The sequence below is a fragment of the Hipposideros armiger genome, unplaced genomic scaffold, assembly GCF_001890085.2.
Source record: "Hipposideros armiger isolate ML-2016 unplaced genomic scaffold, ASM189008v1 scaffold_114, whole genome shotgun sequence".
Lineage (NCBI taxonomy): Eukaryota > Metazoa > Chordata > Mammalia > Chiroptera > Hipposideridae > Hipposideros > Hipposideros armiger.
In genome coordinates this window covers 573,871-601,320 of record NW_017731464.1, presented here as the reverse complement: position 1 = coordinate 601,320, position 27,450 = coordinate 573,871, and the positions used below count along the sequence as shown (strand labels likewise).

General features: G+C 35.7%; 1 protein-coding gene across 2 annotated transcripts in view; it reads right to left on the bottom strand.

Annotated features, from left to right (window-relative positions):
- The window catches only part of EXOC6B (exocyst complex component 6B), a 629,444-nt gene that overhangs the window by 325,691 nt on the left and 276,303 nt on the right, over positions 1 to 27,450 (bottom strand). For both annotated transcript variants that reach the window (XM_019647639.1, XM_019647640.1), the window contains exons 7-8: positions 27,115 to 27,291; positions 10,641 to 10,709 (exon numbers count right to left, since the gene is read on the bottom strand). In XM_019647639.1, coding sequence (XP_019503184.1) covers positions 10,641 to 10,709; positions 27,115 to 27,291 — 246 coding nt within the window. The remainder of the gene's footprint in view (positions 1 to 10,640; positions 10,710 to 27,114; positions 27,292 to 27,450) is intronic.

Here is a 27,450-nt window from a genome sequence, read left to right as displayed (position 1 = left end):
AGGAGATCAAGATCATTAAGCTACATGCTCCGGCAATGCTGAATTCTATATCCACAATTTCCAATTTCATGTGACTGGCAAAATAAAGTGATGTTTCCCCCACTGTGTACAACATCTTTGAAAATGCCAAGTAAGAAAAAAACAAAAAACAAACAAAAAAACCCCACCTTATTCACAAACTCTCTGCACCTACAATTTTGCATATAGGCCTCATTCTCATTTGTCTTAATTTCTACCATAGGGGTAGTGAATGACCCCCCACTTGTGTTTACACACAAACCAAATATTTAAATGTTCACTCAAGTGTCTTTGTAAAATATTGAAAGACCTTAAATAATGTATTTTTACTACAGTTATAAAAAATAAGTATAAGTCAATAGTCTCAATGTTTATAATAGAATCAGAATAGCTCTTTAAAAAAACTAGACTATGGTAAAGTACCATCAATTTTAATGAAAACTAAAAAACCAGTCAGAGCTCTATCTATTTATTAGCACTGACTACCAGATCAGTGGTCAGTGAGAAGCACTGGCAAAAACTACGTGAAGTTGATGTACGAATTTTTTTTTCATTTGCCAATCAATCGTTTTAATATCAAGATGTAGCAGAAATGTTTTGCTATTTTTTAAAAGGGGCCTCTTATTTTAAATCAATAACAATTTAAAAATCTGACCCTCAAAAATGCACCCAATCCTTGAGATTTGCTTTAAATCTATGTTCCAATTTTTGCTGCTAAATTTACTTGGTTATTAATCAGCAACAGTGCCTTCTGATAAAAGTTCAGGAATACGAACCCTAAAAATCTTACCTCTGGTGTCAACAAAACTACTATTTCATAGCATGGTTCAGAGTGAGGCCAGTCTCTACTAAGTGAGGTGTTTTCTTCATATTTAAACATATAAGTCACTTATTTAATGCAGTCAAATTTGTGAAGTACTATGAGATTGCTGAACACAGTGTTATATAAAAATCCAAGATAATGTTATTATAAATATATATGTAAACAACCCTTCAACTACCACTATTCAACAAGATCTTTAAGTCTAACCTTGAAAATGCCAAAACTATTCATTTTTCTTCAACTGAAAACTCCAGCACTGTCTTAGACTATTCAAGTATTTATTGCCCAAGTGCTTTACCATAATAGTCAATTGTTACCAAAGTTCTTTAAGTAATTTCATTAAGTAATTCCCCCAACATCTCAGAAAAGTTGTCACTTAGAACTGCTTATATGTGTTCCTTTTCCCACTCTCCAAATCCCTCCCTTGCTACTACTATCTGTATTTACGTGACCATGAACTTCATAGTTTCCCCCAGCTGCCAGTGCAGATCATGCCACTAGAATTCCTCAAATTAGACAGAAACATGTTCCAGGAAGTTTCCTGCCCACGCCACCTCACCCATCCCCTGGCCCAGCAATGATCATGAAGGACTGTAAAGAGATTGTGGGTGAATTCTAGATCTGCTGTGGATTCACCTCTCCTAATTACAGCCAAATACTTAAAAAGAGATATTATTAAAAGTAAAAGGTAAAGTATTTTGAAATTTAACAAAATTACTTATGTTGAGGGAGATTGATTATTAATTACAGCTCTCATAATTATTTCTAAATATCACTTCTAAATAGAAGAATTCAGGGAACAAATCTATCAGTCTAGGTGCTGAGGCTAACTTATTCTTAACAGAAAAACAGGTTACCAGCTTGCCATAATAACAGCTGTTCAGGGAATAAGGATTTATGACAGTGAAATAAGGTCACTTTGAACTATGCTTTTAAGTTTAGATTTAGACAAGGCTTCCAAATCTAAGAAAAGGACAAGGTGAAATGGAGTCCTTAGGAGACTTACAAAAGGGGACACTCACATGGAGTTGGGGTAAGCTGTTCTAAGGCATATGTAGGTCCATAGTCAGTGGATACTGAAACTTAACTCAGCCTTGTAGTTCACTTTAGATGAGGGATTCTTTCCAGGTCTATGTATAAAATTCAGGAGTTGGGGAAGCCTCTGAAATACTAGGCAAAACATTACATGCATGTATATATGTTCATTTTGTCTGGGAAAGAGTTCACATCTTCCCTCAAATTCTCAGAGGCCCCTTAAGTTTAAAAGAATACCATACTTGCTAGAGCCTTTGCAATAATGAATTCATTGCACAGTGACATTCTGCATCTCTTATATCTTTGGCTGGTCAGTCTCCTTTAGTGATCAAAGGAGAATTAACTACAACCGAGGTTCTTATCATTCATGGAATAGTCAGGGTTGCTGCTTACTAAAAAAAAAAAAAAAAAAAAAAATCATACATTGCTATCATTGTTATCCCTGCACCCAAGATGTCAAAAATCTTTAAAGTAAACTTTTTATTATAGTATAACACACATGCAGAAAAATATATAAATCAAAGGTGTACATTTATCAACATTTTTCAATCTGGAATTTTTTAAATTGTTAATGAGCAGATGATGTAGATACTACAAGAAGATAAGATCATAAATGAAATCCACAAACTAGGGGTACGGCTGTATTTACAGGTTTCCTCTCCCAGTCTTAATGACACCCAAGCTCCTTGTTATGGGACATGCATATACCTTTTCAGGGACAGAAGAGTGAGTGAGGAGCAAATTTGGAAAGAGATGTTGCAGTGTACAGAGGAGTTTAATAGTACATACAAATCTTTATCCAAATTGAGCTGGATTCAAGGACTGGAACCCATAAATATGTCAGACATCACTGGGTTGGCAGAGTTTTCAAAAACTCTGCCAGACAGACTTGTTTCCGTCTTTATTAGACAGATAGTCCACCCATATTTTTAACTACTTTTACACTATGTACAAGAATCTGAGACTATTATTCATCATTTCCCTTCCAGAAAAATTTTTGGCTTGTAATTTTCTCCTATTCTTAAAAAAATTATCTTTAATGACTGTAAAATGTTTCATATTCTGCCCCTTACTTGCCCATCTCTAAACTGTATATGAAGATTTAAACAGTATAAGTTGTTGAAAACAATTCTGTAAAATACACCTACCTTTGCCCTGTACACTTCCATTGTATTACTGTATCAAGGACCAAGTCTCAATTAACCACTATCTGACCCTTGTTCACTTTCTTCCCTCCCCTCCTCCTACCAAAGTTTGCCCTTCCTGCCAAAGTTCAGCACTTCCTAGAAAAGTCTCACTGCCTGTTTGATATTGTACTTCACTTTAGTCACCAAAGGAAGAATTTACAGGTGCTTGGCCCCATCTATAAGACCATGACCGAAATCTGACCTCCTGTTACAATACGTGAACTCCTGCCCTACTGATAAGGCTGGCAGATATAAGTAGGATTTTTCAAATAATCCTTTGGGAATTTATAAGCAGCACAGCCATAAAAGGGGGGTGAATGGAAGGTCGGTTTCACTAAAAATAATAAATATTGCCATGTTTATTCAAAGTGTGCCTTGTTATCCTCCAGGCCAAAAGTTCAGATAAACACTATTGTAAATGACAAAATATTAGAACTTTTTGTTACTTCTGTTATGATCCTTCTGTTGGACACCAATAGAACTGTTTTCCCTTGTGTAAGTCCCAGCCCTGATATTGTATAACACTGCCTGAGACTAGAATACTGAACTCATTTGCAGGTCAAAGGAGGGTAGTTATCTTTCAAAATCAAAAACAAACATTTGTTAAGTATTATATGGTACTAATACTAAGTGCTAAGTGCAAGGGCTAAAAAGATGAATAAAACATGGTACCTGCCCTAAAAGAGCTTACAGTCTATTGAGGAAAAAAAACATAGATATTTAGAATACTATGATATATATAATAGACTTAGCACTAATAAAAACACGTACTGGTTCCTATAATAGTGCAAAGGGGATGGAGGTCCACCGATGTCAACCCGAAACATCAGGAAACGTTGCTAAGGACACAAGTATGTAATAACTATGAATCAGTAAAATAAAAAGAAATGGGAATAGTAATTCTGGCAGAAGAATGCACTAGCACAGTGCATTCAAAGAACTAGAAGCATTTCTGTATCATTAAAGCAAGGTGGTAAGCAGCAGAAAACATGGCAAACAGGACATGGGAAACCTTCTATACTGCTATATGCTACATTTTTTTCTGTACTTCTATATTTTACCCCACAGATGACCAATTAGGGAATTTTAAGCAGATAGCATGTATGTCAGATTTGTATGATAAATAGATTACTATCATAATAGTGAGAAGTGAGTTAGCAGCTTATGATATAAGGTGAGGAGAACAGTTAGGAGAGTGTTTTCAATAATCTCACTGAGAATCTGAACTAGGGTGACCATTTTAAAATGGGGAGGATGAGATGAAGTAAAACATTTTTAGATGACAGTAACATTTGCAAGACATGGAGATCTGAATATGATATTGAAAAAAAAAGAAGAGTTTAGGTTTCTGCCTGGTAACTAGAGAGATGATACTGTTGTTATCTCTGCTCACTAAATTCAGACAAGGTAGATTTTCAGGGAGGTGAGGGGAGGCAACAAATCCATTTTGAAACATACAGAGTTTGTGCTGCCTGTGGAATTATCCAAAGGGTAAGGTTCAGTATACTATTATATTAAAAAGTGTAAAGCTGAAGGAAACGCTGAGAAGTAGAGATACAGGTTTCAAAGTCATTAGCCCGTCAAATCATGAAAAGTAGGTAATACCATTCAAGAAAGGCAGGAGAGATGGAAGAGAAGGGGAATCGCTGAGGGACACAAAGAAGTCGAGCTCACAGAGACCAAAACAGGTAATAGCTCTCAAAAAGGCTGGTAGAGAAGGAGATATATCAGAAAGGAAGACAAAGGGACTAAGGGTTTTAAGGAGTAAATGATCAACAAAGTCAAAAGCAGCTGAAAGGTCCAGTAAGATAGAGATTCAGGGCAGTGGGATGAACTAAAGATAAATATACTGGGTTGATGAGAGAATGAAGAGGGAAGAAGTAGAGACAAGCATTGGATGGAAAGGAGCAAGAGAAATAAGATTTATTTTCTCCTCAGTGTTCACTTCTCAAATCTTAAAGTCTAACGCTAATATTAACTACATTAGGAAATAAGAAAATATTTATGTTACAAATCTTTATGTTAAGCAATCCAATTTTAAATCTTCATCTCTAATATTATGAGGACCTATATCCTTCACCATATACTACTACAATTAGTGATTTGAGAAAGAGGAAACAAATACAGAGAAGTGACAAATTACAGCCCCCAATAAAGCTTTAAGAAGAATTAACCATATAAGTTATAGATGCTCTGGCTCTTCCTTTAGCAAAGGAGGTGTTTGAGTTATTATTTAAATAGCAATGTCTAAAATATAACCATGTATTTAAAAAAAAAATACAGCGGAGTACTTGCCACTAGTTATTCCTTTTCAAATCTAGAAAACTTATAAATGAAGAGGCCTGTTTCTGCCAATGTAAACAATGCCTTACTAAATTGTTACAAAAATTTATAAATACCAAATATTTTAACATTACAGAATACCACTGTGCAGAATTTATTTTTAAATAGGCAATTTAAGGTCCTTCTGTTTAGTCTTCACAATTTAGGACAATATACTCTTTGTATATTTAAGAATATATAAATTTTAAATAATTGATACATTTTGTATGGTGATGGCGGAGATTAGAACGTCTAGCTACATATCTATACTTTATGTCATATACTTTTTAAAATACTAATAATGTATATAATACTAATCATATACATAAACATCAGAGATACATAACTTTTGTTAGATTAACTGCCATTTATTAAATGCTAATTATGTGCCAGAGATTGAGGTAGGCACCATTCATACAATATCTATAACTAAACTAATCAGGTAATTATTCTAACATTTCATGTATGAGAAAACTAAGGTTTAGGTGAATTGCCTAACACCACTACAGCTAGTAAGTATGCAAATAAATTACTTCAGTACTCTTATGAATAATTATTAGAGTTCTCACTTGAGGAAAATCTGTTAAAATTTCTCTATCATAAAAGATTACCAAAACTAACATACATACAGTGACGAGATATAGTGCTATCATGTTATAGTCATTCAAAAATTTTAACTTCTCTCCTGGTAGACTGTAAGTTTTTAAAAGTGTATGTTCTTAACTTATTTATACATCCTTGCTTCTCCAAATCCATTTCATGCAGAACAGAAAGTCAGTAAGTGTTTGCTGAATAAGTAAATGAATAATAAGGTTAGAGTTAGCTTAAGCTCAAATAAATGTACTGCATTCTTTAGTTACTGGTTATTTACTTATTCATTCAACTAATATTTATTGAGTGTCTACTATATGCCAAGTATGATTGTTGGTACTGAGGACATAACATTAAACAAACTTCCTGTTTTCATAGATTTTATATTATTTAAAAGAAAAATTCATTTGATTTTGCAATTATAAGGCTTATAATAAACCTTGAAATTGATATGAGTGAATATGGTTCTTTTTCTATAGACATTTGGCTTAAATACAACTGTAAACTTCCATAACCATACATACCAATGAAGAGACTAAACAAAATCATGGAGCATGGAAACAAGATAAGAGGGAAAGGAGAAAGTATATGGCAAAGGGAAAATGCATGTTACTATATATGTGATTTCTACTCAACTTTCAAAGAACAGGTAACTCCTATCTTATGTAAATCACTTAATAAAATAGAAAAAAGGGAGGACTGTTCAACCATTTTAATAAGGCTAATATCATACTGACTTACAAACCACATAAGGACAATACCAAAAAACAAGAAAAAAAGAAAATTATAGGCCTGTGTTACTTATGACCATATATAAATACAAAAAATAATAAATGAATGAATGATTGAGTAAGATTTAAATTCCACAAGATGTTCAAAAAAAAGCAGTAATACGTCCTCATCATCAAATTGGATTTGTCTAAAGATGCAAAGATGGTTTAATATCAGAAAAATTTATCAATAAAATTCACAACATTCATGAACTAAAGGACAAAAACCACAGAATTATATCAATATATTTGGAAACAAATTCAATAAAATTCAACACTCATTTATGTTTTTATTAAAAAATTAGCAGAAGTCTAGGAATAACTAGATGAATATTTACCAAAAACCTATTGCAAACATCAGTTAAGGAAGAAAATAGAGATACATTCTCTTTGAGATTAGAAATCAAACAAGGATGTCCACTATCACCTTATTAAACAACAAAGTAATGATGATCCTGGTAAATTCAATAAGACAAAAAGAACAATAAAATATATGGACAGAAAGAAAAGAAACAAAAGTCAATATCCACAGACATGATCAAATACACAGAAAACCTATCATAAACTAAAAAACAAACTATAATAAAGAGTTAAGCAAGGTTGTCAGATTTAAGGTTAACTTACAAAAATCAATAGTGTTCCTCAATATTAGCAATAACTAATACAAAAATAAAGTAGAAAATAAGAAAAACTATAAGTATTTTGTTATTAAACTAACAAAGAATGCCCAAGACTATTAACATAGAAAAAAACCTCAATTAAATAATTTAAAAAGTAGGTCTTATTCTTTCATGAATAAGATGACTTAGCATTATAAAACTGTCAATTCTTCCAAAATTCATGTATAAATTCAATCAATTCAAATTAAAATTCTAGAAAGATTATTTTTTACGAACTCAAACTGATTCTAAAATATATATTGAAAAATAAAGGTCTATAAATAGTGACAGCAATTTAAAAGAGGAGAAATGAGAAGGGATTTCTTTTATCATTTATGTAGACATATTATAAAACCAAACATAACTATCTGCAGATGAAAAACAAGATTCGTGCAAATATAGATATTTAGGGTATGCCAGAGGTACTACCACAAATCACTGGTGATGTACAAAAATTATGTAGTAGACAGCATTGGTAAAACTGAATTCATCATATAGGAAAAAATTAAATGGGATCTCTACCTCATACTATATACAATGGTGAACCCAAGATAGATCAAAATCAAAATGTGAATGGTAAAATGTTTAAGGTAATATAAGGAAAATGCTCTATGACCTAGGACTAGAGAGAGGGGGATTTTTTAAAAACACAAGATGCAAAAATACAAACTATAAGACGTATAAGGTTAAAATGGATGGACTTGAATACATCAAAACCATGAAAAATAACATAGACATAGTTTAGAGTCTGGTGGCCAGTTGGAAAAAAGACATTTGCAGGATCCTAAACTGTTAATATCTATAATATATAAGAAATATCTGAAATTTCTCTTTCCAGCAAAAAGGAAAAACAAGAAATCCAATACAAAATTGAACAAAGGTTAAAGATAGGCAGTTCAGACAAGACAAATCTTAAATGATTAGCAAGTCTATAAAGAGAAGCATAAAGAGCTGGGAAAACTGGACAGATACACACACAAAAAACAAAACGGACCACCTTCTTACTACACATACCAGAATACACTCAAAATGGATTAAAGAGTTAAATGTAAGACCTGAAACCATAAAATTCCTAGAAGAAAAAACTCTTCAGTATTGCCCTTCGTAATATTTTTTCTGATATATCTCCTCAGGCAAGGGAAACTAAAGACAAAAATAAACATGGGATTACATCAAACTAAAAAGTTTGTGCACAACAAAGGAAATAATCAATAAAACAAACACATCCTACTGAATGGGAGAAGATATTCACCAATGATACATGTGATAAGGAGTTAATATCCAAAATTTATAAAGAACACATACAACTGAATACACCCTCCCTCCCCCCCAAAAAAAAAAATCTAATTTAAAAATGGGCAAAGGTCCTGAATCCATTCACATTTCTCCAAAGAGGACATACAGATGGCCAATAGACATATAAAAAGATGCTAAACCTCACTAATTATCAGGGAAATACAAATTAAAACCACAATGAGATACCACCTCATTCTTGTCAGAATTGCTATCATCAATAAATCAACAAACAGAAAGTGCTGGCGAGGATGTGGAGAAAAGGGAACCCTCATGTACTATTGGTGGGATTGCAAAATGGCACAGCCACTATGGGAAACAGTTTAGAGGTTCCTCAAAATATTAAAAATAGAACTACCTTATGACCCAGATATTCTACTTCTGGGTATTTATCTGAAGAAATCCAAAACACCAATTTGAAAAGATATGTAGACCCCTATGTTCACTGCAGCTCTATTTACAACAGCCAAGATATGGAAGGAACCAAAATCCCCATCAATAGATGATTGGATAAAGATGTGGTACATACATGCATACAATGGAATATTACTCAGCCATAAAAAGAAATGAAATCTTACCATTTGTTACAACATGGATGGACCTAGAGGGTATTATGCTAAGTGAAATAAGTCAGACATAGAAAGACAGCTACCATATGATCTCACTTATATGTGGAATCTAAAAAAACAAAATAAACAAACAAACAAAAAACAGAAACAGACTCATAGATACAGAGAACATACTGATGGTTACCAGAAGGGAGGGGGGTTGGGGGACTGGGTGAAAAAGGTGAAGGGATTATGAAGCACAAATTGGTAGTTACAAAATAGTGGGCTTATGGACAGGAGATGAATGGAGAAAACATGATAAAATAAAAAAGTGGGCTTTGTATGAAATGATAATAGTGTGTCACAAACTAAGATATATAAGATTTACTTAATTTTCTATACATTAGATTGAAAACAAATTGTTTACTTATTTTAGGTGTCTTGATACAACTCTATATCCTGCTTCATCTTTATATTACAAGGAATGATAGAGAAAAGGAATGGAGAGGGAGAAAAGAAGGAGAGGGGAAGACAGGGAATTGGAGAACAAGGAGAAAAGAAAACAGAGGAGATGAAGCTACCAGGTCTTTACTCAAACTAATGGAGATCACCACAAAATACTGCAGGCCATAGAGTCCACAGACCAGCCCCAAACTGTCTGGAGTAATGACTAAGGGACACTATGTTAAATATATGAAGAAATAAAATGGGTAACAGACCAGGCAATAATATATACTCACACATATTTAAAAACAACCTAGAAACTTCACGGAACTTTGCTATAAAAAATATCAATAATGGACTTCTCTCATCAATTTATCTTTGATGATACTTCAGCTTCATAGTTTATTTTTTTATGATGGATTGTGTGTGTGTGTGTGTGTGTGTGTGTGTGTGTGTGTGTGTGTGTCTGCATGTACATGTACTACCAAAATGGAGACAGGGCCATTTCTTAGAATATCATTAATACCCATAAAATGTTCCCCCCAGAGATGTTCCTCTTTCCATACGCTTTGTATGACAAACGGAATAGCTATCATCAGGAATAAAAAATAGTTTTTAAAAATATTATTCTAATATGTAAAGATAGGATATTATTTAAATAATTATATTATTAAATTTAGAACAGAAATCCGAATGTGCATGTGAATATTTTTAGGTATAATCTAATAATGTGTCGGTGACTGATAGAAATTAATGTTACTAGCTATAGCATATTAATGGCAAACATAAATAAAAGATTCAAGAAGGATTATTTTTTATAATTAATACTCCTTAAATAATAGTTTCTCTTTCCTTACTCTTAATAATAAACAGAAAAACTAGCAAAAATGAGAAAGCAGAGTTTGAATTCAATATACACTTTTATAAGGCAGAGCCAGATAAAGACTCACCAGGACAGAATATATATGTAGACATCGATAAACAGGAGAGAAATCCACCAAATCTTGGGCCCCGGGTACCTGCAAAACAATCAGGATTGTCACAAAATATTCAAACAAAGCTATTGACAATAGCTATAATCATTCTTACTACTCAAGTGCTTAAAAAAACCCAAAAGACCAGCTCTAGCTTCTAAGAGAGAAACACAAACAAAATAAACAAACCCTATTCCCAGAAACCTAGCTTTGGTATTTTAGCCATGGGGTTAATACACTGACAATATCACCAAGGCTGGGACACATAACAGAAGGGTGAATAGCAGAGAGGGGTAACAGGTGTCCTGCATCTGCTTTTAGAGATACATTTTGGGCCCTGGGCCTACAAAGGGAGAAGAAGAAGGTTGGAATGTGACTTGGAAAACTTGACCTGGCCTTCTTAGGTACATGGTGGTCTACATAAAAAATTATGCTTCAATGGTCAAAACAGAACTTGCCAGAGGATGAACGGAATGGCCTGCCAGCCAGCTTCTGAAGAACATAAGAATTAGTGAACACTGAAGTCAGAATGCAATCAAACTACAGCAATATGGTGGAAGAGGGGAGATCATGGAAAAGATAAGATAATGGATGAAAAAGCCAAACCTAGAGGTAATACCAGCAAATTGTAATAGGAACAATGCATATAGATTAAACCTAGACATCAAAAGAGAAAATAAAACAAAAAACATCGGGTAAGAACTAGAATATAGTCACAGTGCTAAAACATATTGGTTATATGGACTGACAATGAGTAAGTCACAATTTACTTTGGCCTCAATGTCCTCAATGAAAACAGGAAACTATCAGCTAATCTATAGGAATTTAATAAAAATAAAAGGAGACCCTGAAAGTAAATATTGAATAAAATAAAATAAAGCAAAAAATAAAAGACAAAATTACATAAAGAAATATGTGGGGTTTTTTAAAGACCTAACTGAATTTTTTAGTAGACATTGGTAATTGTAAAATTCATCGGAATATTAAATTGGGTTGGGCTGATATGTGATCACAAAGTCAATTTCTTTTATTTCATAAAGTAAGAGTAACTTCTTCTTTTGGGACATAGCTTCTTCACCAAGATGCTCTTCCTAATGAAATCTACTCATTCTACCATTCAATGATACTTACTTCCTTTTTCCTCCGAAACCATCGCATCTCTATATCTATTGATTCAATGTTATTGACGATTTTGTTCTTTTGCTTTGCATCCATGAAGGCAGAGAGTAAATCTCTATGTTTAAAAATCTCATAGTGCTGTAGATACTCTGAAAGCACTCAAAACAAACTTTTATGTGAATCCTAATATTGATAATAAGGTACTTAAGATCCTATACCATGGCCCAAGCATAGTTTTAGGGGGGAAAAAGAGTCTCTAGAAATGTTGGTAGGCATTGCAAAATTATTGAGAAAATAGTTTATGGGCAGATGCACATGTAGTTAAAGAAAAAGCAAAATTAAAAAGCAGGTAAAAACTGTAACTTTAAGAATACAGTCACTCATTTTCATGCACAAACATAAAAAGAGGCAACAAGTGATCATTTTAGGCACACTTATTTGAGATGACCACAATATTCAAGCATCTTTACTGTCTCCCTTCTTTGACTGCAAATGGAAATTTGAAGGAAATTTATTTTCTTTCCATAAAACCAGAACAATAAAAACTACAACTAAGCGAAACACAATCTCAAATGAAGAAAAATAGAAAATTTTCATAAAATTATAATAGTATTTAAACTACATAAAAATTAAACATGCATATACAAAAAGACTAGAAAGGGGGCCAGCCGAGTGGCGCGTTGGTTGGGAGTTGGCTTGGGACACCAGCGCTGAGCAGCAGGGCCTCAGTTCAGATCCCACATGAGGGCCAGTGACACTGTACCCTCGACAACTAAGATGATGAACAACAGCTCGACCTGGAGCTGGGCTGCCGTGAGTCGCCAGAGACGGCGTGGGCTGCAGTGGGGCTGCAGTGGGCTTCCAGTAAGCTACCGTGAGTGGCCAGCAGCCAGCATGAGCAGCCGTTCAATGGCCGGTAAGCGACTGCCTTACCCGGAAAGAGCGCAATGATCACAATACCAACATGGGCCAGTGAAGCAATGGCCTCCACAATTAGACTGAAGAACCAAAGGACAGCAACTTGTCTGTTCCCCTTCACCAATTCCCCAACACTTTTCCCTCCCCCAATTCCCCAATAAAATCTTAAAAAAAAAAAAAAGACAAGAAAGAAACATGCAAAAAAAAACTGATCTGTATAGGATATGAAGCTTTTTTCTTTCATTTAGAATTACTGATTATAAAGTTATTTATTACAAATATACATTTACAAAAATTTTAAGGAAATTCTCTTATCTTTGTGCAGTTTATTTATTTTGTTTTGCTTTGACTCAGAGCCGTAGTTTCTTTCAAAAGGAAACTGCTTCTGGCCATTCCTCAGACAGAGCCTTGGCCCTTTCACAGGTCAGACCCAACCTTGTAGAATGACCATGCACATTAGGGGACACTTTCCCTACACACCTGTGATGAACAAGTTAATGGGGCCCCTTCCTAATGGGCTAATAAGACTGGTTTATCTGGGCCAACCAAAAAATACATGTTTAATAGGAGACAAAGGCCTTTCCCGTCATCTGCCCCAAATATTTACAACCAATCCTATTCTGGGTGAGGCTGTCGTGCCATGATCATACTCAGCTTCAAAATGTTTCAAGTGCCCTGAGCTGGAAGTATTGGCTTTGCTATTTCTTAGCCTCTGCATCCATAATCCAGTGAAGTCCTCCTAAGCACATGACTGGCGGCTTTGAAAGCAAAACAGAAATCTAGAGGAGGAGAGATGGAGCAAAATGGGGCTTCAGCTCACAAACTGTGCCTCCAACCCCAGAATAGCCAGCTATTTAGAAACCCTGTTTCCTCCACGCCCCCCTCTGAGAGGAACAGCAGGAGCACTGTGAGGAGCCCGGCAGAGTGCTAGGAGGAGAAAGGCATGAAAAGCATGCACTGACTCATGTTGCTCTGAGCGAGATGTGTTTTCTCTGCTTCCACTAATGAAAAAGAATCACATCTAGGGAAAGGCGGAAGGAGAGCAGCCTACACTGTACGTGAAGGAATGCTACACGTGTGGAAGGCTAAGCAACGAACTCTCAAAAATCTAAATAAATGGGCATGGAGGAAAGAAACCAAAGGCAGCTTTTTCGGACTCACAGAAACAGGTCTGTTTTGAGGTCCACCTTTTGCTCCCTGTTCAAAATGCTAAATCTCTGTCAAATCTATCTTCATTCTTCTTCCCCTCCTCCGCCCCTCCCTCCCCTCAAGTGGCAAGAATGATTCAAGCAGGTTTAGGTTTCAGCTGGGGCAGAGGGAGGGGTCCAAGGACACTTTCCTAAGCTAACAATGACTGTCTCTAATGGTTTCTGTCTCCTAACAAAAGCCATGACTCCGCTGTTATCAGCTTCATCTAATTTTTCCTTTCCAAAGTAAATAACACAGCCCTTGCATTTTACACATGTCCAAGTTTGACAAATCATTATCGACCGAGACTATAACTGATAAGAGATAACTTTGTGGTAGGACGTTGTCATTTCCTCTCATAAGGGCTTTCTTTCTGAGATACAGAAACATGATTAAAATAGTTAAACATTTCCTCTGCCTGGCAGTCAGGAACTCAAGACATTAAGATCCTGGAGTCTGCATTTTTCTAGTTCAAATAGATCTACGGAGATACCAATAGTAGCCACAAACAGTACATTCGAGATTACTCTGTTTTTTTAACTAGTTGTGCTCCTTATGAATTCACATGAAATAATTTCATCACCAAGGACAGCAGCTGCCTAATTTCCTATATAGTTTCTGAATGGAGAGCATTAATGCCTTCTGTCAGTTCAAACCTCTTTATTTGCAGAGATGAGCAAATGGTAGGTAAGATTTTAGGTTGTGTAACTAAGAATTCTATGCCTCAGAGCATGTTATAATATTATATAATGTTATAATATTAAGTCAAGGTATTAAAATAACAGATAAATAATATTCTAGTAAAAGAATTTAGGGGTAACTGGATTATAACACTCAGAGGTAGAAATCATTCTACAATCACACGACCACACCCATTAGAGATCATGTAGGTCATGTATCGCTAGATACCAATGTATATGGCTCATCCATTTCAATATGGCTCTTAACGTTTGCATGATAAATATTAACAGCTCCATCAAAGCAATATTTCTTAATTACTGTCTGTAGACTATTTGTTGTTAAATAGCATTATAGCCTATCACTACACCAGCTATCAGATGCTGCCACTATATAGATGACTAAAAAGACTCTGGAGCCAGAAGCAGCTATAAAGTAAGAAAACTAAATTTATAAATAGATTAGTGAAAGGCACCCCCAAAAAATTGTCTTATAAGACTGCAGACTATATATATATATATATATATATATATATATATATATATATATATATATATGGAAAGATGCAAAAATTCAAAGTAGAAATGGGAATATTAGATGGTCAGAAAGAAAAGAAACATGAACATTTCTGATTATAAGAATTCTTGCAAAACACAGGATCTGACTTTCACGATGTTTTTCTTCTTCTCTAATACATCTTAGTTCAGGTCAAAGGAAGTCTCTAAAAATAGAAAGGTTAATGGTTAAGTTCCTCTCATAAAGAATAAGGAAGATGACAGGGATATAAAGTACAGCATAGGGAATATAGTCACCAATGTTGTAATAATTATGTGTGATGCCAAGCAGGTACTGAACTAAACATCGGTGGGATCACTTCATAAGTTATATAAATATCTAATCACTATGCTGTACACCTGAAACTAATATAATATTGAATGTCAATTGCAATTGAAAAATTAAAAAATATATATATATACTTCTTCATTTTACTTATAACACAAAATGCTAGTAAAGATTAATCACTGATCTCTATTAAAAATAAACATTCTATAAATAAAAAAGAATGAGAATGATTTAAATGATTTTTAAAAGGAGATTCAGATTTTAAAATAAATAATGGCATTCAAGTGTTAACAGATACCATCATTTAATAGTTTTATAACACCCCTACCCCAAAAGAATTGGGAGTTAGTAGCTATTTCTACTATCTTAAAAGACTCACTAGTGAAGGGAGGAAGGCAAAAGAAAAAAAGTATCTGCAGGTAACAGCCTGATACTTCTATCTGCTTTGTTACTGGGTAAGTGTATCATTAGGAAAGGAGAATGAGAGTGCCTGCCTCCCTCCACTCAAGAAGAGCAGCAAATGTACTGAGAAATTCACCTGCGCTGCTGATAAAGACAGGACATGAAAACAGAAATGCATTAGTGTGCTTGAGCCCTATTGTTCGCACAGCTGTCCCGGGAGACACACACACAGAGACACACGCGCACACGCGCGCACACACACACACACATACACACGCGCGCCATTTATTTTTCTGTTATGAAATCTTGCAAAGTAGGTGGATCATCCAAAAAGAGTATGACAAAAGTTTGCGAGGAATTTAGATATTTTTCTCACTAATTATTTGAGCCATTCTCCTTCTTGAAAATACTTTTGATTACCACTTTACACAAAACAGCTTCTCGGTATTGGTAAATGAATGCAGGGACTTGGTGCCCATTCTGAGCATTAGTTGAATCTCAAGTCATTAAAATGTACCAGGCATCTTTCTGAAGGGAGAAAACAACAAGTGATTAGCTAACGGAGCATTGCCTCTGCGTTCAGAGGATTGATTTCGACGGCCCATATTATGTCTGGGAGCCAGGAAATACCTGGCAAACATTTTTCACCAGTGTACTTTTCTGTCCTACTTTGCTTCCAAAACTTCAGACAAAAGAAGGGTAGAATTCTTTTGGACATAAGCTTTCATAGGGCTGGACTGAACACCATCAACCAACACACCAACAAACTAGAAGGCCTGGGATTCTAACTGACTTGAATTAGCAAAACTATAAAAAAATTTTCTAAGCCTTTGAACATATAAGAATACCCTGACCAGAGCCCTATCCTAAAAACTACAGGGTTTTGCTATTGAGCTTCTCACAAATTATGAGGATGCTTCCTGAGAAACCCCTAAACAGATTACCACTTAATTTACTCAAGTGTTTCCACTAAGCAGAAGAAAATAAGGAAAAATCACCATTTCTCTTTACTGAGATACTGCAAAAAAATCTTGTGGCCAAAATCAAAAGACAGTCCCCTCAAGAATTCTCGGCTTGAAGCTGAACACCAGGGAAATAAAAATTCAACTGGTCTTTACTTAACAATGGTCCACTATATGCTAAGAAACTCTAAACTGTTCGGAAGAAAGGGCAATTTAGAGATAAATATAGTATTAAGTATAAAAGTTCTAAGAGGAGGAAAAATTAAAGTAATCATAATGGTAGAAAATGTTATATTATAGGCAAAGAATTAATACCCCCTAATATATAAAGAATTCATTAAAATTGAAGAAAAAATACCCAAAATCTTTAGAAAAATGGGCAAAAGATACAAAGTTTACTTTAAAAGATAATACAAATAGTCCTCAAACTTATAAGACACTACATTTCACCCACAATAATAGGAATGCAAATGAAAACTATACAAAAATACCATTTCTCATCTATGCAACTGGCAAAAATTCAAAAGCTTAACGAAATACCCTCTTAAGGAAGCTGTCAGGAAATAGGCACCTCATACACTGCTGGAGGGGGCAGACATAGAAAGTGACACAACCTCTATGAAGCACAATTTGACATTATCTAACAAAACTACACATGCATTTACGTCCTTGCATCAACAATCCTGCCTCTAGGAACCTATCCAGGACATATTTGCCTTTGATTATATGGAAAACAATTCTCAGGCTTTGAAGGTTTATTTTGAAACTGTTATTTTAAGTTTTAAGGTGTTTCACATATAGTAAAATTCACCCTTTCTAGTGAACAATTCAGTGAGTTCTGATAAATCTGTATAGTCCTGTATACATCACCACAATCTAGATTTTAAAAGTTCCACCGCCCCCGAAATTTCCCTCATGCCCCTTTGTAGTCAAATTGTTCCTGATGCCCAGCCTTTGGCCAACACGGATCCGTTTTATGTCCCTGGAGTTTTGCCTTCTCGGGACTGTCATATAAATAGACTCACATGGTATGCAGCCTTTGAATCCAGCTTCTTTCATTCAGCATACTGCATTTGAGGGTTCATCTGTGTTGTTTCATGTTATCTACAGTTCATTTCTCTTTATTTCAGTGTGATATTCTAGTTATGAATATACCACAGTTCATTTATTCCTTCACCCATTGAAGGACACTGGGTTGTTTCTCCTTTCTAGCAATGTATGAATAAAGTTGTTATAAGTATTCATGTATGGGTTTTCGTGTGAACATAACAGGTAAATACCTAGGAGTGAAACTGGTGGGTCATACATATGGTAAGTGTATGTTCAACTTTATAATATATTACCAAACTGTTTCCCAAAAAGTCTGTACCATTTGGCATTTTCACTGCAATATATAAGAATTCCAGTTGCTTTGCCATCTGCCAGTACCTGCTATTGTATTTTTTTTTAGCTAGTTCTAATAGCTGTGTAGTTGAAACTCTATATTTTAATAGGAAAATACTGAAAAGCATTAACTATCTACACATAGGAGCTTGGCTGAATAAACTATGGTACATTCAATTAATGGAGTACTATCTAACAACACAAGTAGAATGAAAAAGATTTCTATGCACTGAAATGGAATAATTTCCAGGATATATCTTCAGGGTAAAATAAAATACAAAAAAAAATGTATGTAAGGGATGAGGAAGAGTATGCACACACAAAAGATACTGATTACTTAAGAATGGGTAGGGTGGCAGGGATAAAGGTAAGAATGCGATTTCTTTGAATACATCTTCTTATATAATTTTGTCTTTTGAACCATGTTCATATTTTACGCAGTCAAAAAAAAATAAGGACAAAGAAACTCTAAAAAATAATACAAAAAGAAACAAATGAACCTAATTATATATCATTTGGTAACAATCACATAGAAGGGGAAAAAAAGCCAATAAACATTTGAACAAAATGCTCTGAGCTATATAGCCCCAGTGGGGTTTATCATAGGATAAAAAGAATTGGAAAAAAAAATCTTGAACTTAATAAATTTACTGCTCTTAGTGACATTTGCAAAGCAATTCTGGAACTATTTTGTTTGTGAGATATGATTAGGCAAATGAATAAATATATTGACACTCTGGGAACCAGAATTCTTAGAGAATACAAATCTGGAATAGGATGAGAGGAAGACCTGTGATATCAGGTTGGAATTAGAAGCATCAGTTTTAACTCATGATTTAAAAAATATCTATGTGTTGGTAAAGCATGTATATCTCTGCTCTGTCCACAAAGGAGCATACCTAGTGCCCACATCTCAGTTTCTAAATATCATTCTCCAGTGAAGAAATAGCTGACTCTGGGGCTGGGGCAGATCCCGGAGTGAACCAAGAGAATCTTGTGCCAGGAGGAAGAAAAATGGAAGTACTCGAAAATTGATGGAGACATATCAAAGTATAATGGATGAGACACATGCTGGACAAAATTAGAACAATTAGAGAATCCAAACAAACAAACAAAAAAGAATGGAATATAACCGATTGTATATAAAATATGAATCCATATGCCAATACTAACACTAAAAAAAGAGAGGAAAAGAAAGTTCTTCATAGAAGAATGCCAACTAATCAATGTCAAAGAAGTGAGAAAAATAGAAAAATCACTACTTTACAATCATCACAATAACACATAATTCAGAAAGAAATCATCAGGGGCCGGCCAAGTGGCGTGTTGGTTAGGAGATGGCTTGGGATCATTGCACTCTTCCCAGGTGAGGCAGATCGGTTGCCGGCCATCAGATGGCCGCTCACAGCAGCTCATGCCAGCTGCCAGCCACTCATGGTAGCTCACGGCAGCCCACTGCAGCAGGGGCTGCAGTCTACACCATCTCTGGCAACTCACGGGAGCCCAGCTCCAGGTTGAGCTGTTGTTCACCATCTTAGCTGTAGAGGACGCAGCATCACTGGCCCTCATGTGGGATCCGAACCGGGGCCCTGCTGCTCAGAGCTGGCATCCCAAGCCAACTCTTAACCAACACGCCACTCGGCTGGCCCTCATGTCAAATTTTAATAAGTGGAATATTTAAGTTAAGGATGTATGATATTCATTGTACCGTTCTTGTAACTTTTCTGAAGATTTAAAATTCTTTAAAAGAAAAATTCATTTTTTTAAAAAGAAGGTAATACAGAAGAGGTAAGAATGAACTCGTCCTCAGGGCAAGGTAGAACTAGATATTTTAGACAAGAGGTGGGGGGGAATACATTCCCTAGTTGGGGTTATTAGCAACTTTGCACAGAGTGAAGGGGGTGGTTAACTAAGCAATGAGTATACAAAGGAGAAATTCTAGGAGATCTGAAAAGGCAGGTAGATATTTTGAATTGAGGCAAGTAATTTCAAAATAACAAGACCTTTATAATATCCCAACAATGAAAAAATTTAAAAGATCTTAAATCAATGTTAGCCAAAATATACCTTTGCCAATAATAAATAGACCTAAAAGATCAAAGAGTGGGAATAAGAAACCCAAAACAGAGGGCCGGCTGAGTGGTGCATTGGTTAAGAGCTGGCTTCGGACCCCAGCTCTGTGCAGCAGGGCCCCGGTTCGGATCCCACATGAGGGCCAGTGATGCTGCGCCCTCTACAGCTAAGATGGTGAACAACAGCTCGACCTGGAGCTGGGCTGCTGTGAGTTGCCAGCAACGGCGTAGGCTGCAGTGAGCTGCCATAAGCTACCGTGAGTGGCTGAGAGCCAGCGTGAGTTGCCAACAGCCAGAGTGAGCTGCCAAGAGCCGCTGTGAGCGGCCGTCCAGTGGCCGGCGACCGATCTGCCTCAGCCGGGAAGGGCGCAATGATAATACCAACATGGGCCAATGAAGCGACGTCCTCCACAACTAGACTGAAGAACCAAAGGACAGCAGCTTGTGTGTTACCCTCCCCCAATTTCCCAATAAAACCTTTAAAAGAATAAAAAGAAACCCAAAACAGAAAGTCTAAAAGCATGCCATGATATTTTCATTCAACTTTCTAATTTGTCTTTATTGCCATTTGATTATACGTATGGGTATCTACTTTTCATTTCACTGTACGCATATATTTCAGCTTTAATAGGTCAGCTTTCATTAAAAATAGAAATTAAAAACTCAAAGCCTACAGGGGTCAGTGGGTATTAGGAATAAGTGAAGTAGGTCAGCATTTTAAATTGTATTCTCTGAATAGACATACTATTATTTATTTTACATGACTATCTTCTCATCATTTTTTTCATACATGTGGCCCTGTCAGTCGACCTTCCATTTCGCCATTTTTTAATAGAAACTCAGTAGAACTAGAAATATATTTACCTCAATAACAGCACAGATGTGATAATAAATAGCAATTGCCAATGGTAGTAGACACAACAGGAGTTGAGGTTTAGTGGAAAAGCCATATCCCTGTGGCAATATTGCTACTTGGGGCGCATCTATTACTACCATCTTAGAAAGAGCCCAAGTTGGAAATACAGATTTTTATGTGAATTCAATCGACTTTTAAAAGTTGGCAACTAATTTTTAAAATTTTAAAAACTTTGCAGGCTAACAACCATTCTGCAAGCTGTTTGTGGCCCATGGGCTGCCAATCTGCAACCTCTGATTTAAACTCTCAAGTTCTAATGGCATCCTTGATTTCACTTGAGTTTACAAAGAAATGGTCTGTATTCTGTTACCTTCCTGTTAACAGGAAGTTTTGCAAAAAACAATTTGAAATTTGGGTCAAATATCCTAATAACAAGAATTCTTCACAAACAATTTGACATCAATTAATTATTGACACTTTTATAGGTGAAAAAAGAGATGCTTAGAGAAATGACAAGATTTGCTCCAATAGCATAAAGCTCACAAAACTTATACATTCTAAATACACATCTTGTATTCCTTCCAAACACCTTGTGTTATATAGACTGAATTGTGTCACCCCCAAAATTCATATGTTGAAGCCCTAATACACAATGTGACTGTTTTGGAGACAGGGCCTTTAGGGAGGTAATGAAGGTTAAATGAAGTCATGAGAGTGGGGCCTACATATGCGTATAACAGGACTGGTGTCCTTATTAGAAGAGGAAGACATACCAGGGGCAAGTACAGAGAAATAGCTATGTGTGGACACAGCAAGAAGGCCGCCATGTGCAAGCCAAGGAGAAAGGCCTGAGGAGAAACCAACCCTGCTGGCACCTTGATCTTGAGACTTCCAGCCTCCAGAACTGTGAGAAAATAAATGCCTGTTGTTTACGCCTCACAATCTGTGGTATTCTGTAATGGCAGCCCTAGCAAAAAAAATACCTCAAAATGAGTACAATACAACAATCATTATGACATCTCATAAAGCTTTCTGTGACACGACATTTGTATTTAAATTAGCAAGTCCATCCTGTTAATTCCATATTTCAAAAGAGGCAACAAAACCTTGAGAGCCAAACCAGAAGTGTATCGTTTAATCACAAACATTTGCGGTTTTTTACCTACACTCTAATGGAGATCTGTTTGAACACGGTGACTACTGCTCTCTAACAGTGTGTAAGCAAATAAAGAAAGATACAAACTAGAATATGAGATGTGCCATGAATGTGTTACAATGAAGTGTTCGAAGAACGCAGAAGCTCTGCAGTAACCTAGAAACAAAGAATAAATCATAGGCCCGGCTTTTACAAACTATCTCTTACTCAATACTGCTTTATTTCAGCAGATTTTTTTTCGTTTACAGTAGAGGGTATTTAACATTCCATGCAAATATACATCCTCAAATGCTACATCGACTTTTTTTAACCTTTATTCAAAAAAAAGCACACAACCATAATGCCTTAATAATAACTAATATATAATGATAGCATTGTGTGTCCTACATACTGTGACAAAAGCATTTTATATATTATTTCAGTCAATCCTCATAACAACCCTACCCCCAGTGGGTATTATTGTCCTTCTCACAAACAATATATCACCTTATAGAGTTCCTTGTATTTTATCTTCAAATATCTCAAAAATGATATTTTTAATGAATCTAGATCCATAAATCCATTCTCAGTCTAAAACGTTCACTATTTCTAAAAGTATTTCTTAAGTCCTAGCTAGACATTTACAGAAGAGTAATTATATCTGTATATAGCACAGGATGATATAGAGTTTCAAACCAAATTCCTGAAATCATAAATATTTCCACTAAAAATCAACTGCATTAAGCTGTAATAGAAAATGGTCAAATATCAGCAATTTATATGGTTAAACTTTAATATATGACAGGTAAAAAATAAAAATAAAAACAAATCTCACTTTAATTAAGGTAACCCTTTCCCTAGCTTACACAAATATGAAATACAGATAGAGTTTTTGGGTTTTTTTTAATTTTTTTATTGGGGAATTGGGGGGTTGGGAACAAGTGCTGGGGAATTGGGGGAAGGGGAACAGACAAGTTGCTGTCATTTTGTTCTTCCGTCTAGTTGTGGAGGACGTTTCTTCACTGGCCCAAGTTGGCACCATCATTGCACTCTTCCCGGGCAAGGCAGATCAGTCGCTGGCTTCTGGGCGGCCACTCACTGCGGCTGCTGGCCGCTCACGTTGGCTGCTGGCTACACATGTTAGCCCATGGCAACCCACTGCCACAGTGGCTGCAGCCTATGCCGTCGCCGGCGACTCAGGGCAGCCCAGCTCCAGGTTAAGCTGTTGTTCAGCATCTTAGCTGTGGAGGGCAGTGCCACTGGCCCTCATATGTGGGATCCAAACCAGGGCCCTCTGGCGTCCCAAGCCAGTTCTTAACCATCGCGCCACTCGGCCGGTCCCAGATAGAGTTTTATGGGGAAATACTTTTCCTGCAACACTTTTCAACAATCAAGAGACTAACTCTTGTAGTCGATTCAACATATGAGTTGATTTTTCATCCAACATGACAATTAACTACTGTGAGTTCATCTTCAGTTTCCAGTTTTTCCCATCTCTGACACAACTTTTATTTCAGTTTAAGAATACATTAACTATCTACTTACCATATGCAAAGCTACGTTGTAGGTATTTGGGATTTCCTACCCATTTCATTCAATGGTCTCCTATTAAGTGTCATCAAACTAAAGACATAGTAAACAACTTAACACATATCATTCAACTCAAAAATAGAATACGTCCATTAAAAGCACTAAAAAACGGTAAAAAGGTCTTACTTCAGAGAGTAAAAAATAACTAAACTTAAGTATGTTAAATCAGAATCAAAATTTCATAAACCACAATGCTGGTAATTCTATTATAATCAACAGATATTAGAAAGCAAAATATAACTTTCTCTTCAAGTGCTACATTCATTGTTAGAAAATTTTAAGGCATATTAATAAAAAACCAATAGGAGACTCAAACATTCATGGTTTGTTTACTTTATGCACTAAAAATGCTTCCCTGTGGTCCTCCCCTAAACCTCTACAACTCAAAGTGCGCTCTGAGACGGGAAGCACCATTCTCACCTGGGAGCTTGTTAACAGTGCAGGTTCTCAGATTCCTCTCCAACTTTCAGAATCAGAATCTGCATTTAATATGACTACACAGTGGTCCTATGCACACTGAACCTACAACATGGGTTCTTAACAGGGGTCCTAGGGACAAGGTGAGTTTCATGAACCCCTTGACATTTCATGCAGAACTTTTTGTGAGTGGATAGATGTATATTTTACTAAGGAAAAAAACTCCATATATTTTTCATGAAACTCTCAAAGTAATATATGACCCCTAAATAGATGAAGAACCACTGCCCTAAAGGATTTTATGCCACAGTTTAAAAAGTCAAAATATTTCAAAAACTATTTACGCTGCTCTCAATGAGGTCTATTGAAGAATGACAAGAATGAAGGTCAGAACGTCACAGTGGGTCACGAAAGACCTTATCTGAAGAATTTATTCACACCATGCAAGAACTATGCCAAGAAACCAGTTTGGAGACATCTAAATAAATAATTCTCTACATGAGGTTTGAGATTAAGAATGTGCACTTGAAGAAGATTCAAACTGAGAAGTAAATAAATATAAGGTAGAATTTTTTTATGATAGGATGCCATTAGATGACAGTGAAGTGCTGAATTCTTGTTGTAAGAGCTCAATCAGCAAATCTCTAATGTGAATTCTGTTTGATTTGGGATAGGAGAGCATTTTTCAATGTTAACTACCAAGTGCATTCTTGTAATACTTCCTTTATGAGGAACCACCCCCCCAACACACTTTACTAGTCCCACTTTCTTCGTCTTCTCTGGACCTCAAAAGATAAGACAGAATAAATATGGCACAGAAATGAAAAGGGATGTATTCAGGGTCTTCAATGAGTTAATGATAAAGAATGGCTCCTATCCAGAAGGTTCTCAGTGATATATGAGAACTATGTATATATTTCATTCTTTTATCTTATCTAATCGTGTCTTTGCGGTATGTATTACCCAGGAGCATACACTATGTCTAACTTCTGTTTTCTTAAGCCACAGTGCCTGATACAATTTAATTTCCTTGACAAGCACCCAAAATGGAAATAAAAAGCATTAGCTGGTCTTTCTCGAGACTGATTCTTTATTGTATTACTACTGTAACTTGCCATCAGCGATGAGCCTAATGCCTGACAGTCTGGTCTCCGGGGCAGATCAAGTCATTCCAGGCAAGAAGAGAGAATACCAGAAAGCATTCCGGGGGATCGAGTCTTCTCTGCCCCTTTCTATTTCCATGCGTATCGGACAAATGTCTGGTTCTTTTCTTGGGTCTATTTCTTAGAGCTATTAAAAGTTGTTGCTATCCAAATATGATAGGGGTTATGATAAAACTTTCACACATTGTTAACTATTGATATACCTCATTTACATGACAAGCATATCCTGATAAAGTATAAATTATAAATTAAATTCACTTATACTGTAGAACTGCGTCCCTTCCATAATGATAGCCATATAAAAGAATATGTAGTTCTCTACACATATGATAGTCTCTCAGACAGTCAGTCAAACTTAAATGCTAATGCTTTAGACACATAATTAACTTGGTTATCTGCTTTTCAGCTCAAACTGTGACAATTCGATTTTTGACGTGACAGAGGAATAATAATAAGGACAGGCATACTGATGGTGGTGACTCATAATAGAAGTCAGCAAGAAGGAGTCATGAAAACAAGACAGAAGCTAACATTTGCAGGAACCACCTGTTATGGCACAGGCACTTGTGCAATCCCAGGGGTGCAGAGACTACTGTCTTTCCGTGATAGATGCAGACACTAAAGTTCCAACAGGTCCAACAATTACCTAGGATTACAAAGTTCGACAATGGCAGGTTTTGGGGGGAAAAGAGAGTAAGCAGAGTAGTAAGGGTATGACAAAGAACAAGGATGGAGAAAAGACAGTGAGCCTGGTTTTATCTGGAGAAATGAAACAATGAAAAGGAGACAAGCACTTAAAGGCAAACAGGTCACTGCGTATAGAAGTAAATGGTTCCTCGTACAAGTCACTGAATATTTTTAAATTAAATGATATGATTATAAATGATAATGTTTTTAATAAAATAAAATGCAGATTCGGGGTTTGAATGCAGTCTGTCTAACTCCAATGGTCATATCAAGAAGGATATTAAAATATGTACTAGTGAAGCCTCTTAATCTTATTCTTTACCTGAAAGTGACACACAACTAATCTAAGAGGTTACAGACATGTCACAAAATTCCCAGATTCCCTATAATCATTCATACACTTATTTCCTCTAGAAATGTATTCTCAACCTTCTGGTACCTTCTCATATTTTCAATCTGAACCATATCTCAAGGCTAAGAAATCCCTTTGTTTATTCCCTACTGTCCAAAGTAACATCTTTTTTCTCAAGTAACTTTGTTCCAGTTTCAGTGGAGATCACCTAGATCTCTTTCTTCAGGTTAGGTACCTACCTACCCAGTACCTACCTGGCCAGTATACAATCAGAAAACTTATAAAAAACTGGGGGCGGTTGGGTGGCTCTGTTGGTTAGAGCACGTGCTCTGAGCAACAGGGTCGCAGGTTTGAGTCCCGCATGGGATGGTGGGCCGTGCCCCCCACAACTAGATTGGAAACAGCAATTGGACGTGGAGCTGAGCTGCGTCCTCCACAACTAAGATTGAAGGACAACAACTTATAAAAAATGGACAGGTGTTTTTAAAATCTAAAGAATTAGAATCTAAGATATCTTAGTGCATCTTCAGTTTCCTTAAACCAGGGCCCATTTGTATTTAAAATGATATCTAATTCCAGAATATCACATAAGCTGTATTAAATAGATAAATTCTTCATCACATTTCAAATATACTGTATTTCAGCCTAACAACAGTCTCACATCCCCAGTTCAAATGATAATTACCTCTTCGTCATCTTCCTCATCTTCAACATCCAGAATTCCAGAATCCTGTTCAGACTTGGGGCTAGTGCTTTCTATCTCTGTATCAAAAATTGTATAAGCATCTTTCTTAGATTTTCTCTTGCTGCCTATTCTGGGTTGTTGCAAGACGATGTTGTCCAGGTTTCTTTGTTGTTGAGCCTAGGATTGAAACATACACACAAGTTAAAAAAAAAAAGAAAGAAAACAATTAGGTATTCAAAGAACTTCTAATTTTGAACAAATTGGTATCTTAAAGAAAATACTACAACAAAATGCCTTAATATATAAAGTTTTAGTTCCAGAAATAAAACCAAACAT